Below are 15,814 nucleotides of genomic sequence, written 5' to 3'. Positions count from 1 at the left end.
GAATGTCTTGTAATACTACGTAGTATATATGTAGTTCTACTTGAAAGCTATGTTTAGCCGACGATACAAAAGGCTTTGAATTCCATTCTTGCGTGGAATACTAGTATGTCGCAGCGGGTAGCGCATGCGTCTGTTCACGCGGCGGTATCCAAGTCCTTGTGTGTCCTGTCGGCGAAGCTTTCCGTCGACTCGGCATGTCCTTCGTCCAAACTTGTGCGTGACACACTTTTAGAAGGCTTCATCCTAGCCAGTATCAGCAGCAACTTGTTATCTTCGTAGGCTCGCACGATCGAGCAAGTGAACAAGCAGCATCGCATTGCACAGCAGGTGGATCGCCGGACGCGGAATCAGCGCGAAGATGTGAGCGGGCGGCGGCTCACGGACGACGAAAAGGCCATGGCCGCCCACCATACGTTTGTACGATGGCATGACATGTTGGTTACTAGTATATGCTATCGATCGACTCATGGAGTAGTGTAGACATTGGTTCTGATGGACGGAATGCGATTGGTTTCCATGTACGTCGAAAACAACAAGCAGCTTCAACGAGTCCGACAAGTGCCAGCAACCCCAACCCAGCCCCATCAAGTGGAAGGAGGACCGATGATGGCTATTGATTCACAACTGACAACGCTGTCGTGGACACCAACGACGACGGGGGACATTGGATGGTGGCGCTCTTGGCTGTTCTACTCATCCCCGGTCGTCCAAGTCTCGTTTGAAAGCGTGACCTCCATTGAGCGAAGCGACGAATGGCCACATGCCTTGACCAAGCCAGCCGCGCCTGAAGTGTCGCCCGTGCATGGTGTGTGGGTAGACACCCCCACGCTTCGCCTCTGGCTTCAGTGCCACGATGAGGCGGAACAAGTGCAAGTGGTGACGAGCTTTCAACGCTATGTTCAGTCTGCCAAGAAGCGAACGGCGGACAACAATAGTACTCGACACAAATGAATGCATGATTCGGTTGAGGCCACACATGGGGACCGAAGAAGCTCGCATGGGTTGATACAACCCGTGATGGGATAAGGTGCTGTACCTTGACCCCCGCAACAAACCCAATCCCTTGCAATGTGCTGTACATGCCAGACGTTGCAGGACAATTGATTTTCACCAATCCTGGTAAGAGATATTGCGGTATTTGGGGATTTCTATTGGCTTACAACAGCGCCACTGTCTCAGCCGATGACTGGCGCCCCACGTTACAATCACTTGAGTCGAGACGAAAGGTCGCGATCTTTCGTATTCGGATCCGGATATTGTCGTTCCTAACAACAACTATCGCCATGCCTGACGCCATGCAGTCATCGTGGCCGTGTAGGAGATAGAATCATGCGAAACACTCCATTTCCACATCAAAGCACCAACCTCGCGCACGTTAGAGTGTGTCATGTCGTCGACCCACGCAACAAGTAATACCTTGTGGTTTGTATCGACTGTCTGACTGTATCGATTGAAGTGGTTTCGGCTCGTGCTAAAGTGCCCGAGCCAAAGTCCCTAGAACCACACGGATGTCAAAAGTGTGAAACGGCGACCTTGGCACTTTGCACCAATCCAAGCGGTCGACAACTTGATAACCAGTACTAAAAATACACCTGAACCGCGAGTTGGCGTGAGTTCTCCACAGCAAAACCCAATATTATTCTCGAATGGCGTTGCCTAAGGTTCCTTCGCCCAGGCAGCAGGCCCTACAGCAGCAGCAACAGCCTGTGACCTTGTACTCTAGGGGGGCGTTGCCGAACGTGAGTCCGACTTCGTCGCCGCGGACGCCGTCGCCACCGAAACCCAGACTTGTACCATCGTGGGCGTCGAGAACGATTTTCACTAACCGCAACTGCGTAGGAAGAAGTGAGACCGCCCCCATCGCCCAACACCAGCAGTCAACCGCAACTGCCATCTCAAAACCACGTCGCTCGTCCGTGTCCAGTCAATCAACAGCGCACCATGCGACCAGAAGACTTCCGCGGCATGGCGATAAAAGAAGACGGCGAGAAGGCAGCCCATCGTTCATTTGTACTGCGACGATGTGTCTATCTATACCTGTCGATACCCCAACAAATTCCTCAGGATGTGACGTAGGTGCGCCAACTCGTCGACGGCAGTATGCGGATACCAGTGCGCAATCCCCGCCGTGGGGACTACGATATCATGCAAGTGTCGATCGATGCACACCTAACGCTGCTGACGTGGTCCCCGTTGCTGTCTTCCCCGGACGCCCGTCAAGCAAGTTCTGCGCAAACTCTAGAGCTCGAGGATGTCGTGTCCATTGTGCCATGGACCCACAAAATGCCCACGAAGAAGCCGTCCGCGGCGGAATTGGAAATGGCGTCCAAGGGCGGGTGCTGGTACTTTGGTGTGTGTGTGGCCTACACAAAGCAGCAACGCCCCCAGCAACTCATGTTGCTCTGCCACAACGCCGCGGAACAAGAGCAACTCGTATTGAGTTTTCGCACGTTGATTCGAAATGCCAAGCAACGCCGGAGCTCGTTGCAGCTGGCGGACGCTGCGCGGCTCACGCCTGGAATGACCGCATCGCACATGACACCCACGCAACCTGCCATGCCGTCGCACCACATTCCGTTGCTAGTGCGCCGTTGAAAAGACTTCGAGCGGGCGACATCATCGCACTCATGATGGAATACAGAGTATATGGACCATTTGATTTGTAGGAGACGCTAACGTAGATGGCCAGTTTATGGTGCACTTGAAAGAGACTTCGTTGTAGAATGCAGCTTACTCGTCTCCCAGGACCGGGATTTCGATTCTGAAAAGGGCTGCATGAAGCCGAAAGGTTGGGCATTCTTCTGATTATTTAATCGGCTTGAATAGACTTCAGCTTAGCGTTCATTTACTTCGAATCCACTCAAGGCAAAATAGGAGGGACGGGTTATGGTGCACGGTTTAAGCTTAAAATATGTATGCTGTTATTGCTTATTTTTTAGTGATTTCATTTTGCTAGTGATTTGATTGGCTACTCCAAAACTCAAGCAATTCCATTGGCCAAATTGAGTGCACCTTAAACTGTCCATAAACTGGCCATCTACGTTATCTTGTATTTTTAAATCAAGAGCAGCGGCGTTGATTCGGTTGGTAGGTCACACTGCTGAACCTGGAGTCGCCTTATTAGTAGATGAAACTGATGTAACTATCTACTGAAAGAACTGGAACCAGGACCCTCATACATGTTGCTGTTGCCGGTTATTACATCGTTAATTCTGTTCTTCTGGCAAGTTACAATACACTAATTTACAGTTAAGGAAATGTATTTGAAAAATACTTTTGACGGCGAGGTTTCAAGATGAAAAACATACTACGAACTCCTGACACCGAAAATGGAAATTCAGGCTAGGTAGGGTTGTTACACGTGATAGTACGCATGCACTGTAATCCTAACTTGCTCGTGCTTGGCATTTCTTGTCCAGGACATAGGCACTTCGAGTAGATTGCAAGGCAGTGAAATGCAGCAGACGGAACGATTATGGTTGCAACGTTATACTTTAAATCTAGTGCTTCAGATATCATTTATGCCCCAACGATGACGGGATGGAAGGGCGATGGACGGTCGTGGTGGGTCGCACGGGTTCGACGTACTCCAACTTCGTCCGTTCTAAAAGTTGCAGGGCACTTTGCCGTTGCTTGGCGGCGCGGGTCAGCGTTCGGAAACTCGCAACCAGTTGCTCTTGTTCTGCGGCGTTGGTGCACAACATGGTGAGCTGTTGGGTGCGATGGCGCTTGGGATATGCCACACACAGCCCAAAGTACCAGCGCGCGCCCTTCTTCGCCATTTCCAGCTCGGTCATGGACGGCTTTTTTGTCGGCAGTTTATGTGTCCACGGAACTATGGACACGACATCTTCCAAATTTAGCGTTTGAACTGTCTGGCCTTGTCGGTGGAGGGCATCGGGTGTGGCCATCACCACCACGGGGGACCACTGCAGCGTCGTCAAGTGGGCATCGATCGTGACGTTCATGAGGTCGTATCCTTCGCGGCGGTGGTTCAACATAGGGATTTGAGTCCGCCCGTCGACGAGCCGTCGCACCTGCGACAATGTTAGAGAGCTTAACAACAACCAGGACGACGTACGAACGACCGATGGGCGACCTTTTCCGCATCTTCCTTGAGCGCCATCATGCCACGAAAGTCTTCGGCTCTCATCGTCCGCTGCATTTGATGCTGCCGTGTCAGCAGATGGTGTGACTGCAGATGCGGTTGGTTGGTTCGTGCAGGTGGCTGTGGCTGGTTGGGCTGTGGCGATGGTGGCGCTGGGGGAGTGGGAGGGTCCAACTACCGGTAAAGGTTTCAAGGAGGTCTGGTAGCTGACGTTGCCTTACGAGTTTGGTTGGCGACATGGATTTCGTGGAGCAGAAGGACGACGCCTTGGGGCCAAGAGTATGCGGCAACATGGCTGTGTTGTGGTTGGAGTGAGGGCAACTCATGTGACCAGAGCAACCAACCTAAAGATAGGCTGTCGTTGCCGCTAGCGGTGATTGGTTGATTGGACCGGTGGTAGTATAAGTCGACCCTTGTAGAATTTCGCAGTTTCAAAGCTCAGACAAGTTTGCTGGGTATACGTGGTGTAACCGTCACTGAGTGTAACCGTCCGCGCCATGCAATTCCCAACATGACAAACGTGGGTACTGACTCATGTGGGAGACAATTTGGAAAGTCCAAGGGTAAATATTCAAGGCCCAGCTAAAACGTAGGTGCTCTGCAATGCAACTAACGTTACCCGCTTATTCACAAGAGGCTGTTGACGCTGTACAATGATCTTCAGTCTGATTTAGGACAAATTTAAATGAATCCTGGTAATAAAAATGATTTGGTGGCAAAACTCGAGGTGAAATGTAGAGGTAATTTGGGACAGAGAAGTACATTTCACGCTAGGAAACGACAAAACAATTGGAATGCTCGAAAATGAAACTCAAGCAAAACACCAATTCGCACATGGAACTATTTGGTCATGACAACAGTGCCGATTTGAGTGGTCCAGCACGCCCACGTTCTGGGTGTAAAGCCGCCGGGACTACCCATCAGGGCTGATCGAACTGTCGAAAATAAATTATTGTTTTCAGCAAGGACATAAAATAAATTCCTACGTAGTATTTCAGTGGGAAAATTACGATTAAATTACAATTATTTTTTCCCCAGACCGGTACCATACATATTTCCCCCTGGCTGAGCCTTGGCAGCAAGTGCCTATTTGGTCGGTAACTTCACAACCGCGCCTCCACAACCAGCAATTCAGCTCGCCAGTACAATACAGTAGTAGCATATCATTGTCTATTTTACTCATGTGGCGAACAAAAATGTGTTTAACCTCAGACAGGTAGCAAATATATTGCTCCCTACTTTCTCGTGAACGCCACACGGGGAAGGTGATTTATACAAGCCCCCATGTGGACATTATTACAACACCTGGTAAAATGAACCATTGCGATACCGTTACATTATGTGTGTCATAACATTCGCTACTCAGCCTATATTGCAACATTGATTGACCCCTTATAACTCCCCAACGAAACCGTCCGTAGTTATACCCAAGTCAATTCTTAGCAACGTCATTGCCAAGTCCAACGTCGACAACATGCCGCGGCCCTTGTCTAGTCTACCATAGTGCATTTGATGGCGGCACGGATGGCACAGCACCTCCCCTCTCCAGTTCGAGCATCCTCCTGATGGGTGTTAGCAGGTATATTAATGAAGGTGTTGAATTGTTTCATAAGAAAGACGTGTACTGTACAGGTCGAAGGCCCTACCACCGAAACATGTCCGTCGTTGCTGCCACAGTCAAGTGACGAGGCTGACTTTGACGCATAGAACCCTATCGGACTATCGAGTCGACGGAATAGGGGACATGGGAAACCTAGGAGTATATGTACTACGGCCTGAGTACAGCATACGTCGCCCCAAGGGGTAGCTCTGGTGATTGTCAGTTGTGTTGGGGCCCCCATTTCGGGGTTTTTCTTTTGCAGACCCCCTTCACTGCCCACCGTCGCGGTGACCAACGAACGACCGAAAATTCGCGACGAACTGCTCTGTCGTAGCATGGCCGGATCAAGTGATGGGGAGTTGGAAGTGAATGCCTCGACCAGCCTGCGAATTCTACACCAACTAATGGTCATTTGGCAATTAGTTGGGATATAAAGTCACAGTCTCAGGGAGGCAATTCACCTGGCCGTTACAAATAAATACTACTACGTATGACAGAATGGAATGAAAATGATATGGACAATGTACAAATCGTGGTTGAGAATCACCGTCAACTGGAACAGAAAGTTTTTGCAACTCAACTCATCAATGTCGGTAAGTAATACTTCGAAGTTAGGATGGATGGGCAAGTCACAATTGATGTCTTGAGCTATATCCCCTCTACCTGACCCATGATGTAACTATTGAGCATCCAAGCAAATTATATTCACACTCCACTAGGAGGAGGGTTACATAGGAGGTGGGGTATACCCACCCCTACATCATCTCATGTCGAGGTGGCGACGACGTCGTCTGATGCCCCCAAGTCTTGATCTATCCGTTCCAAACTGTGGCATTCACCCGTTGCAATGGCATGTTCATTGCTGCCATCACCGCCAGTAGTTGCCGTTAGCGGTGAACATTTCACTTGCTCGGGTACTACGACGCCCAGAGGCCCCAACCCACAAAGTGGAAAGGCTCCTCACTTTTTCTTGGCTATGGCCACCAATTTCGAGAACGAATCGACCAGTTGAGTTTGCTCTTCCATGCCTTGGACTTGAATCAGCAGTTGCTTTTCCTTGGCGCGTTTCGTTGCATGTATGTACACGATCAAAACGGTGTGCAAGCCGCCACCCCCAGCGTCGGGGGGTGACGTGGCGCTCTCCTGTTGGACTTCACCACCAGCCTTTGTGCTCAATAAATGCTTGTACTTGAGGGCAAACGACGGCGGCAGCGTATTCGACCAGGGGGCGATGGACACAACGTCCATGAAATGCAACGTATGAGTCCCCCCACGAGCAAACTCGGTCACCGACGGTTTCCGAGCGGGGGTCGCCCCCCACTTAAGCGTCGTGAGGGTGTCGTTGCCGTACACAACCGTCGGTTTCTTTGATCGAACTCGAACGTTCAACAGCTGCAATTTGATCCCGTCCAGAAGATGCGCGACCTGGCCGACATGTTAACCGTGAGTTGTAATCGTATACTAAGAAGTATATAGAGGTACAAACAAATGTCTGGTGAAGGGCTTGGTGTCGGTCCTCGGGGCTCCACGCACTGCATGTCACGTCCGCGTGCCGCATTTCACTCCGCCGCGCGCTCTTGGACGCTAGAAGTCGGTTCTTTTCGAGCGCCACGACTGCTTTAGCCTTATCCAATATAGGTGAATGAAGGCTTTAGTATGTAGAACTGTAGAAGTCATGGGGTTATGACGCAGCATCCTACCATGCGCTCGACATCGGTGTGGTAGTCGCCGCGGATGAGTTTCGCTTGGATCACACTGCTGGGGGCGGCACTGGGTTGGGCGGCGGCGCGAACGAGGTAGTCGGACGCACGCTTGGTCAAACGGAAGCGCTTCGACGAATTGGCTTTGTCTGGGGACGTGTGGCGACGAGCGGGAGAGGACAGAGGAGGGGGCTGGTGGACGACTGGGGGGGGAGATGCTTCATTCTCCATACTTCGTGTGAATGGCGGTTTGTGCATGAGTTGTTAACCGCCACAAAGTTCACAATGATAACGTTGTGTGATATTAATAGGATGTAGGCTCGCTTTCTCGTCGGTATATAGGGTCATGATGATTCATATTTTCAAATACCGTAGTGCAGGCAAGGCTTTGGCAAGACACTGCCAAGTGAATAAAATGCGAGAACCATCCGCAATAGTTTACCAACATCATCCGCAATAGTTTACCAACATGTACAGCAACACGCTATAATTGTAATAGTCTAGTAGTTGCTGCCTTGGTGCGGTCACCAAGTGATGGGGACACGTTACATTATCATGATAATAGACGCATTATTCGTCGCCTATCGTTGGGGTAGCAGCGACTATGTTGGTCGGCTCGGCTACTACTACTGCTGCGGGGGGCAATGGGGTGGTGACTGGGCTGTCCCGCCGCCTTTTGGCAGATGCCACCAGCTTGGCCAACGTGTCCGCCAACTGGGTTTGATCGTCGATGTCTTTGGCTTGAAGCAGCAAGTGCTTTTGTTTCGTGCGTTTCTTGGCATGAAGGTACACGATTAGCACCGCGTAAAAGCAATGTTCGTCCGCGCCATCTTTCAACAAGTGCCGGTACTTGGCCTCAAACAGCGGCGGCAACTCGTTTGTCCAGGGCGCGATCGACTGCACATCCACAAAGTGCAAAGTGTGGGCTCCCCCGTTGACAAACTCTTTCGTCGAGGGTTTCCGAGCCACCTGCCACTTGATCGTAGTGAGATTGTCGTTTGCATACACGACCATGGGTTTCACGGATGGCTTGCGCACGTGCAACATCTGAAGTTCGACGCCGTCGTGCAAATGGATGACCTAGGGCAGGCATGGCACTGTATAAGAAGGCTAACTTTCCAAATGGCCACGAAAACGATACGTTGAACAAAGAGTAGATCGGACAATGAGTATGCCGTCGATCGTACAAATGCTTGGTGTTTGGTGTGTTGACGCTCTGCAGAGGACAAATGGTGGCCTAGGACGTCGGCGTGGCGGAGTTGGTCGCGCAGTCTGTTTTTGTGGTCCAGTTGCGACTGCTTTTCAATCGCGACAATCGCTTTCGCCTACCACACAAGGGTTTGATAGTACGTTTTGCTAGTATGTACTACTAGTACTAGTCGACAGCAGCTTGTACCATGCGCTCGACCTCGGGGTGATACTCGCCGTTGTAGAGTTTAATCTGCATGGCCAAGTGGGGGGACGGGGGGGCGCCGCTGTCCGCCGCGCTCGCAATCAACTTGAGCGCTCGTTTAGACTGCGACGTTGTGTTTTTCTGGATCCCCGTCGGACGATGAGGTAAACGGCGACGGGATGATGATGGTTGTTCAAGGTCAAGTTCGGTGGGGGGCAGGGTTGCGAACGGGTCCAAGTTGTTCTGACGCAGAAACATGTGAAACACGAGCAACCGAAGCACAAATAGGACAAATAGGACGCCAAGGGCGCCGAGGAAGAGAAGCCATGAAGTGGCGTTGTCCGTTGCCAAGCTGTCGTCGCTGCGGGTGCTGGCTTGGAGTGGCCACACTAGGGGTGTCGAATTCAACGACGACGACGACAAGTGGGAGGTGGTGACCCATGAGCACATGTGGTCTTGCATGGTTGGACTGGTGGTCGTGTTGAGAGATGGGAACACAATTTGGAACGTATATGTGTGGTTGAAACGAAGGGGGATGGTGGAGGAGGCGTTGATGCGTACATGCCCAGTTTGCATGGGTTTGCTCGGTTCGATCGCCGCAACGACGCTAACGTTAGATGATGTGGCGAGTTCATCAGTAAACATGTGCACTTGGAATGGCACGAGACACGACCAACTGGATATGTTGCGGGGCGACGAGTTGTTCGCGAGTGTGTAGGACCAATCGACAAGAATGGCCTCGTTGTTTAATGTCATGGCGGCAGTGACCGAGTGAATGGCGACGGGTGATGGCCCTGATGGCGAGCTGGTGTGGTCATCCGCACTGATGGGAGGCGAAGGGATAGTAGTGACTGGTGCATTGCTGCTAGCGACGCTGTCCATACTCGTGAAGCTAGCGCCGAATGGAGTAGAATGGTTGGAAGTTCGAATTTACGACAGTTATGTCGAGCCCAAGGGGCATGCTACAAGTAATGAGACTCACACTGAGGCCACACTTTCAAACGTCTACATGTACATCTGCGCAGCGGTGAGTTCTCAAGTGATTAGCCGAGGCGTGTGCTTTCGCAATGCATCGAGGTCCGAATGTGTACTGTCTTGTTCTCATGTCAGATCTTAATTCTGTCCGGTAAGGACACGTCAATTATCCGGATATAGTTGTTGATGATTCGGAATTTGCCAGATATCAACATGCGCGTCGGTGGAGTTTGGTGTCGCCGCCAAATGGCAACACGCGCCACTGGTTCTTCATTCCATCCTGTGTGCGATGCCTTTCATGCCATCATCCGCCAGCAAAGCACACTTCTCCATCAATTGTCTGACGACGAGTACACCTATCGATGCCCAACGCTCCAAGGCACGACGGGTGGACACGTTCGCCACGCACTGGACCACCTTCGGCGTTCCATTGACCTGTCTGCGGACGCAGCCATTCACTATGACGTGCGAGATCGTCTGACGCGCATTGAGACGAATCGAGTGGCTGCGATGGATGAAATGAATGCAATCCGTGCATTGGCCGCGCGTGTTGCCGACGACAAGTTCTTGGCACGACATGTCCATGCTGCTTTCCGCTTGTCGGCCGAAGGGGAAGAAGTGACGTTGCGATCGACCGTCGAGAGAGAGATGGCGTTTGCCGTCCACCATGCCATTCACCACCATGCGTTGATCAAGGTGATTTTGACCACCCATTTCCCCCATGTTCCACTGCCCTTTTCGTTTGGGGTGGCGCCGTCCACCGTTCATTATGAGGCCCACTTGGCAAAACCTTCGTCGTGATCAAGTAAACATAACGTTAGTTTGATCCAAGTGTATATAACATTCATCCAATCAAAGATTGTATTATTTGAAAGTCGACAATTGTTCAGTTTTTAGGGTGTGTAAAACTATAGACTCACTTCCAAATTGATAGTTATTTATCAATTGCTGCACCATTCCGAAGGATGGCCTGTGCCATTCTAGTTGGCATACCTTCGACCAGTTGACGCAAGTATTCTTGAGCCTACAGTCGTCACTCCTGCTGTAAATATACCCATTGCGTTAACATCTATGCGATATATAATGGTCTCATCACGAAATATATTGGATGTTTGCGAATCTAACTGAGAAAATCACGAAATATACTGGCAGTCCACGAAGTAGAATGAGTGAATTCGACGTTCCCACGAAACTAAATGCTGAGGTCGCGAAATATAATGAAGCTCCACGAATTTAAATGGGATTCCACGAATATACCATATATTTTTCGAAATTAACCGCAAAATGGTGTAGTAGTTGATAACTTTCAAAGCGCAGCGCGCACGTACCACAGTGATGTCAATGCCGTCGCAGGGCCATTCACGTCGAACTAGGCCCGACACGATCTGGGAATGACACATGGACATATAAATTTGCCCAACAAAACATTCAGTTTTGCGGTGGAGATAAAGTCCTAAAACAAGGAGTCCATCCACAGTGGGCAAAACTACTTGTAATGTTAGGGAAAAAACTACTTCCGGATAATTTTACCGGCTAAATCAGTAGTTTGGATTGGCAGAAATTCGACCGGAAGTGATTTGATTGACTTAGGCTGTCCTTTTGGGTGCATCTGGTAACCGAAAATATTACAATATTCAGGCCTAAAACGCCATTTTGGGGTCGAATTCAAATAAGGGCGCATCTGGTATCATTTCAAAAATAATATTCCATTTTCTGGCAAAATGGGATAAACCAATAATGTCATTTTCAAAATGGTGGTAAAACGTCCATTTTGTAATATGGCGTTTTGGACCCACCCAACGAGTAAATCCCACTTGGAATTATTGGATTTGGGTTTAACTGTAACACTCTTCGACCAGGACATGCTTCAATTTGATAAGATTTGTTGAATTCGACCCCAAAATGGCGTTTAGGGTCAGAATAACGTTATTGTAATACTTCAGGTTGTCAGACGGACTCTAAATCTGATAAAATTGAACCATAACTTGCTTGAAGAGTTCATTCTCTCATGTTGAATTTGTATAGTTTGCCGGCCAATTTGTTTTTGGTGTTTGACATACATTATTATTCCTTCGAAGTACTTTTCTGAATCGGCAGATACGAACTTTAATATAGATGTTCATATGCTATACAAAGTCCGAGTAGCATGATTGAGAATTCGCCACTTTCTATTAATCTCGTCCATCCTAGCGGGTTAAGGGTAAACTACGTAGTATTGTCAAATCGATTCGAAACTGAATCAGTATTATACGTACTATTAATAGTATACTACTACTGTAACGTTAGTACTACTACGTAGTATATACCGTATAGTGTACGTATATGTATTGCGACAGGTGATATTTCACAACCGGTCTACACTCCAAAATTTTGTTCATCCATTGCTTACTGTTAATACAAATTTGAAGTATATTCAACATGTTCACAAGTAAATATCATTTATTACAAGAAAATTATCAGTTATTACAGGAGTCTCTTTAGATTATTAATCCGTCGCAATACATAGTACTACGTAGTATACGGTAGTAAGTACTTAGAATCGAGAATGTTTTGATATTATATAAATAGGCTCTGTGAGCTTGGACACTACGCTGGTGTTGATATAACTTATTTACAGCCACAGGGAGCGCATGTCGTCGCGCATGTGTTTGTTGCCAATGCCGCCGACGCCAAAGGCCGGCAGCGTCCGACTAATTCGCGCGGCGGCGCTCTTGATGTACTCCTTCGAGATGAACGCGAGGCGGGCGTGGGGGGTGGCCACCTTGTGATTGTACAAGTCCAGACTGAGTAGGTGCAGCGGCGTCGAGATCAGCTGGGCGAGCGACGGACACACGAGCAGCGCAGTCGAATGCGCCGACGACTCGGACATGCCGAGCTGGGCTTCGAAGAGATGCGACACCATCGGAGGGGCCACGAAGGTCGCGCCGACCGACAGCGCGTCACGCATGGCGAAGAGACCGAGGGACGCGAGGGGGAACTTGGTGGGAGCGAAGAGTCCAAACATGCGGGCGTACTCGCGGTCTTTCGCGACGCACAGCGTGACATTCACGGCAGTCGTGCCGATGAGCTTGGGCAGCTTGCTGTCCGACTCGATGACGTCGCTGACCGTGTCGATCACGTTGGCAGTGGCGTACGTGGCCACGTACAATCCATAGATGAGGAGGAAGTCCTTTCGGCGGACAAACGACAGCGGGTTGCGCACAAAGTCCATCGAGATGTCCTTGATGCCTTGTATGAGCACGCGCTTGCCACTGGCGTTCTCGATGATGGCGCGGTCGATAGCTGTAATGGTAGGGGACACGAGGAGAGACGCGGCGGCGGCGGCGACGACGTCGATAACGACTTTCTTGGCCACAGACACGTCCAACACGGCGCTGCTCCAGTGGCTGGCGGCTTCATGGACCACGTCCGCCGACGAGTCGACGATGGCGGCGGGGGTGGGAAGAACAACAATGTCAGACATTTGGGGGTTGTGTGTATGTTGGGTTGAGCGCAGATTCGAAAGTGACCGCGTAATATGATCTAAAGTCGTGACGCCACACGGCATTTCATTGGTGCGCACGATCCGTGACATGGCAAATGGAACGTGTGATGTGATACACACTTGTGGGTGGAGAGTGACGCCACGCAGTCGACATGCCGACGTGGTACTATCGGACAGCAGAAACGATAAGTCCTAGGATCCCCGCGGATCAAAGCGCCCAAGGGTGTCCGAGCAGAATATGTAGGTAGTAGAGCTTGCATGCCAACCAACCCAATTGCCAACAAAATGATGGGGTAGTCCACGTGTATAAAAACCGCAAAGGGACGCGCTTTACCCTTCGAAATCAGATAGTATCTGGGTTTTACTCCTAGGTTTTACTCGTAGGTTTTAGTTTTTTGACGACCCTGTTCACTGTCAATACTACAATGTACTAGTTAGTAGTACTGTACAGTAGTGAAGCTGTAAATTGCTGTTGTGGCCATAGGTAAATTGCACCTTGTACTGTACAGTCGCTGTGAATGCTTCCGACTAAATGGCCGCAAACATATTGTGGCACACTCGTGGTTGTGTTGAAAGGTGATTTCATATATTTAGAGTGCTAGCTAGCTACGGTACCTAGGATGAATGGAGCAGCAGCTTCGCGTTCAATTCTTCCCGCAAGTGTTTGTTGCCAATCCCCCCCAAGCCAAACGCAGGAATTGTGCGACTGATGCGCGCAGTGGCCGATCGAATGTATTCCCGCGAGATGAACGACACACGATTCTTCATGGGTTGTGATCTGTGGTTGTAAATGTCCAAGCTCAACAGATGCAGCGGCGTGGACACCAATTGTGCCTACATGGAAGACATATGAGCCCAATGAGATTGGGGAAACAGTCATACCAAGGACGGGCACAGCAGCAGCGCCGAGGAACTGGCCGTTGTCTTGTCCATACCCGCCTTTTCAAAGTACTTTGCAATGACGGGCGGGGCGATAAAGGTCGCGCCCACAGACAGCGCATCCCGCATGGCAAAGAGACCGAGGGACGCGAGGGGGAACTTGGTGGGGGCGATGACGCCAAACATGCGGGCAAACTCGCGGTCTTTTGCGACGCACAGCGTGACATTCACGGCGGTGGTACCGATCAACTTTGGCATGCCGCTGTCGGTCCCAGCGAATTCGCTGATGGTGTCGATGGTGTTGGCCGTGCCGTACGTGGCAATGTACAGGCCGTAGATGAGGAGGAAGTCTTTTCGCTTGATGAACGCCAGGGGGTTGCGCACAAAGTCGTGGGAAATCTCCCGAAGACCTTGCGCCAACACTCGCTTCCCGCTGGCATTCTCCATGATGGCGCGGTCGATCGTGGTGATAATGGGCGACACAAACAACGACGCCGTGCATGCCGCTACGAGGTCGATCCCGAGCTTCTTTGCAAGGGTAAAGTCCCCGGCGAGCGTCTTTTCCACGGAAGTTTCGACAATTCCCCGCGGGGCCACGACGGCAGACTCGTTGACCATGACCACGATGTGTTGAGGAATGCTGCCACACTTCGACCAGACCCTTGAAACGGTTTCACCGTATCTTTTCTAAATATAGGTTTTTCTCAAACGCCCAGACAGGAATGTCGCATGCGGATTGGTCGGTTTCATCCAATCGGATCGTCGTACGTTTGAATGTCGCACATGATTCTTCCATGTTGGACCTACTAAGCAGGCTACTAGAGATCCCACAATACCCACCATCAGTGGTGGCAAATTCATGGATTTGAACATGTATGCTGCATACACTAATGGAGTGGAAAGGATCTAAAGCACTCACCGTAGCGTCTGACCCCTGTGGTACAGACCAACAAGAGTGCAGTAAAGAACTGTCGCGTGGACTGCCAAGCATGCCGGCGTCATCACAAGAATCCTATCATGGGGCTCCGCCTGCCTTGCCGGACACACAACGAAAGTTTAGCGGGAAACACAATTTGACAGATGGCCTCTCGTTAAATCTTGATGGGAACGGTAGAATACAGAATCGCGTGTCGACGAGTTCACATTGGGGGCGACGTACTGTACATACCATTTATATTACTACTACTACTGTACGTACTACTCCGGTGTATACAGCAATAGTACTACGTACGTACTACATTGTAGTACTAGTACTACGTAGTATTGTGCTTTTCATGTAGTTTGCCCGTTGTTTAACTGCGTTAAACAACCAGACGTTTAAAATAATATAAGCCCGGTTGAAGATAAAACAACGCTAAACACAAGTTCTGCATTTCAGCAGAATAAAACAACTCTTACTTTATTTCAGCTGCTAACTAATCGAGCTGCAGCACCAGGCCAACTTACGCCGTACAACCACCAGTTCATCACGATGCATACCGTATTAGGCTGTGAAATGGGGGTACTATACATCGTGTAGTCGTAGTCGTAGTGCGCCCTTGCCTTCCACGTACAGTGCTAAGGTTAGAGCAGATCAAGAATTGTAGGTATGGCATAGCTTTGAATCATTGGACAGAGCGACGACTACATGTACTGTAGCCTGACTATATCCCTAACGTTATACACATTACTCGGA

General features: G+C 50.0%; 8 protein-coding genes across 9 annotated transcripts; 3 read left to right on the top strand and 5 right to left on the bottom strand.

Moving 5' to 3' along the window:
- Positions 1 to 80: 80 nt before the first annotated feature.
- Positions 81 to 1,055, top strand: H257_11565 (hypothetical protein). The gene is made up of 3 exons (XM_009838542.1): positions 81 to 213; positions 280 to 417; positions 481 to 1,055. The coding sequence occupies exons 1-3, from the start codon at positions 106 to 108 to the stop codon at positions 949 to 951; spliced, it is 717 nt and encodes a 238-aa protein (XP_009836844.1). The 5' UTR covers positions 81 to 105; the 3' UTR covers positions 952 to 1,055.
- Positions 1,056 to 1,593: 538 nt separating this feature from the next.
- Positions 1,594 to 2,698, top strand: H257_11564. 2 transcript variants are annotated; one of them, XM_009838541.1, is made up of 4 exons: positions 1,594 to 1,675; positions 1,724 to 1,790; positions 1,840 to 2,010; positions 2,077 to 2,698. In XM_009838541.1, exons 1-4 carry the CDS (start codon positions 1,647 to 1,649, stop codon positions 2,593 to 2,595), a joined length of 786 nt encoding a protein of 261 aa, XP_009836843.1. In that variant the 5' UTR covers positions 1,594 to 1,646; the 3' UTR covers positions 2,596 to 2,698. The 2 variants fall into 2 exon arrangements, with proteins under 2 accessions (XP_009836843.1, XP_009836842.1); XM_009838540.1 differs by having other exon boundaries at positions 1,594 to 1,790.
- A 767-nt stretch (positions 2,699 to 3,465) lies between these two features.
- Positions 3,466 to 4,479, bottom strand: H257_11563 (hypothetical protein). Its single transcript, XM_009838539.1, has 3 exons — positions 4,330 to 4,479; positions 4,082 to 4,282; positions 3,466 to 4,037 (listed from the first exon to the last, which is right to left on the bottom strand). Exons 1-3 carry the CDS (start codon positions 4,432 to 4,434, stop codon positions 3,516 to 3,518), a joined length of 828 nt encoding a protein of 275 aa, XP_009836841.1. The 5' UTR covers positions 4,435 to 4,479; the 3' UTR covers positions 3,466 to 3,515.
- A 1,909-nt stretch (positions 4,480 to 6,388) lies between these two features.
- H257_11562 (hypothetical protein) lies at positions 6,389 to 7,681 on the bottom strand. Its single transcript, XM_009838538.1, has 3 exons — positions 7,409 to 7,681; positions 7,195 to 7,332; positions 6,389 to 7,133 (listed from the first exon to the last, which is right to left on the bottom strand). Exons 1-3 carry the CDS (start codon positions 7,664 to 7,666, stop codon positions 6,669 to 6,671), a joined length of 861 nt encoding a protein of 286 aa, XP_009836840.1. The 5' UTR covers positions 7,667 to 7,681; the 3' UTR covers positions 6,389 to 6,668.
- Positions 7,682 to 7,916: 235 nt separating this feature from the next.
- Positions 7,917 to 9,716, bottom strand: H257_11561 (hypothetical protein). Its single transcript, XM_009838537.1, has 3 exons — positions 8,805 to 9,716; positions 8,596 to 8,733; positions 7,917 to 8,488 (listed from the first exon to the last, which is right to left on the bottom strand). The coding sequence occupies exons 1-3, from the start codon at positions 9,681 to 9,683 to the stop codon at positions 7,979 to 7,981; spliced, it is 1,527 nt and encodes a 508-aa protein (XP_009836839.1). The 5' UTR covers positions 9,684 to 9,716; the 3' UTR covers positions 7,917 to 7,978.
- A 252-nt stretch (positions 9,717 to 9,968) lies between these two features.
- On the top strand, positions 9,969 to 10,657 carry H257_11560 (hypothetical protein). Its single transcript, XM_009838536.1, has one exon. The coding sequence runs from the start codon at positions 9,990 to 9,992 to the stop codon at positions 10,575 to 10,577; it is 588 nt and encodes a 195-aa protein (XP_009836838.1). The 5' UTR covers positions 9,969 to 9,989; the 3' UTR covers positions 10,578 to 10,657.
- Positions 10,658 to 12,315: 1,658 nt separating this feature from the next.
- Positions 12,316 to 13,269, bottom strand: H257_11559 (hypothetical protein). The gene has a single exon (XM_009838535.1). It carries the CDS (start codon positions 13,237 to 13,239, stop codon positions 12,388 to 12,390), a length of 852 nt encoding a protein of 283 aa, XP_009836837.1. The 5' UTR covers positions 13,240 to 13,269; the 3' UTR covers positions 12,316 to 12,387.
- A 555-nt stretch (positions 13,270 to 13,824) lies between these two features.
- H257_11558 (hypothetical protein) lies at positions 13,825 to 14,778 on the bottom strand. The gene is made up of 2 exons (XM_009838534.1): positions 14,143 to 14,778; positions 13,825 to 14,094 (listed from the first exon to the last, which is right to left on the bottom strand). The coding sequence occupies exons 1-2, from the start codon at positions 14,755 to 14,757 to the stop codon at positions 13,876 to 13,878; spliced, it is 834 nt and encodes a 277-aa protein (XP_009836836.1). The 5' UTR covers positions 14,758 to 14,778; the 3' UTR covers positions 13,825 to 13,875.
- Between the last annotated feature and the right edge of the window lie 1,036 nt (positions 14,779 to 15,814).

This window comes from Aphanomyces astaci (genome assembly GCF_000520075.1).
Source record: "Aphanomyces astaci strain APO3 unplaced genomic scaffold supercont1.35, whole genome shotgun sequence".
Classification (NCBI taxonomy): Eukaryota; Oomycota; class Saprolegniomycetes; order Saprolegniales; family Verrucalvaceae; genus Aphanomyces; species Aphanomyces astaci.
The sequence above is the reverse complement of the archived record's forward strand: the minus strand, read 5'-3'. Positions and strand labels throughout refer to the sequence as shown.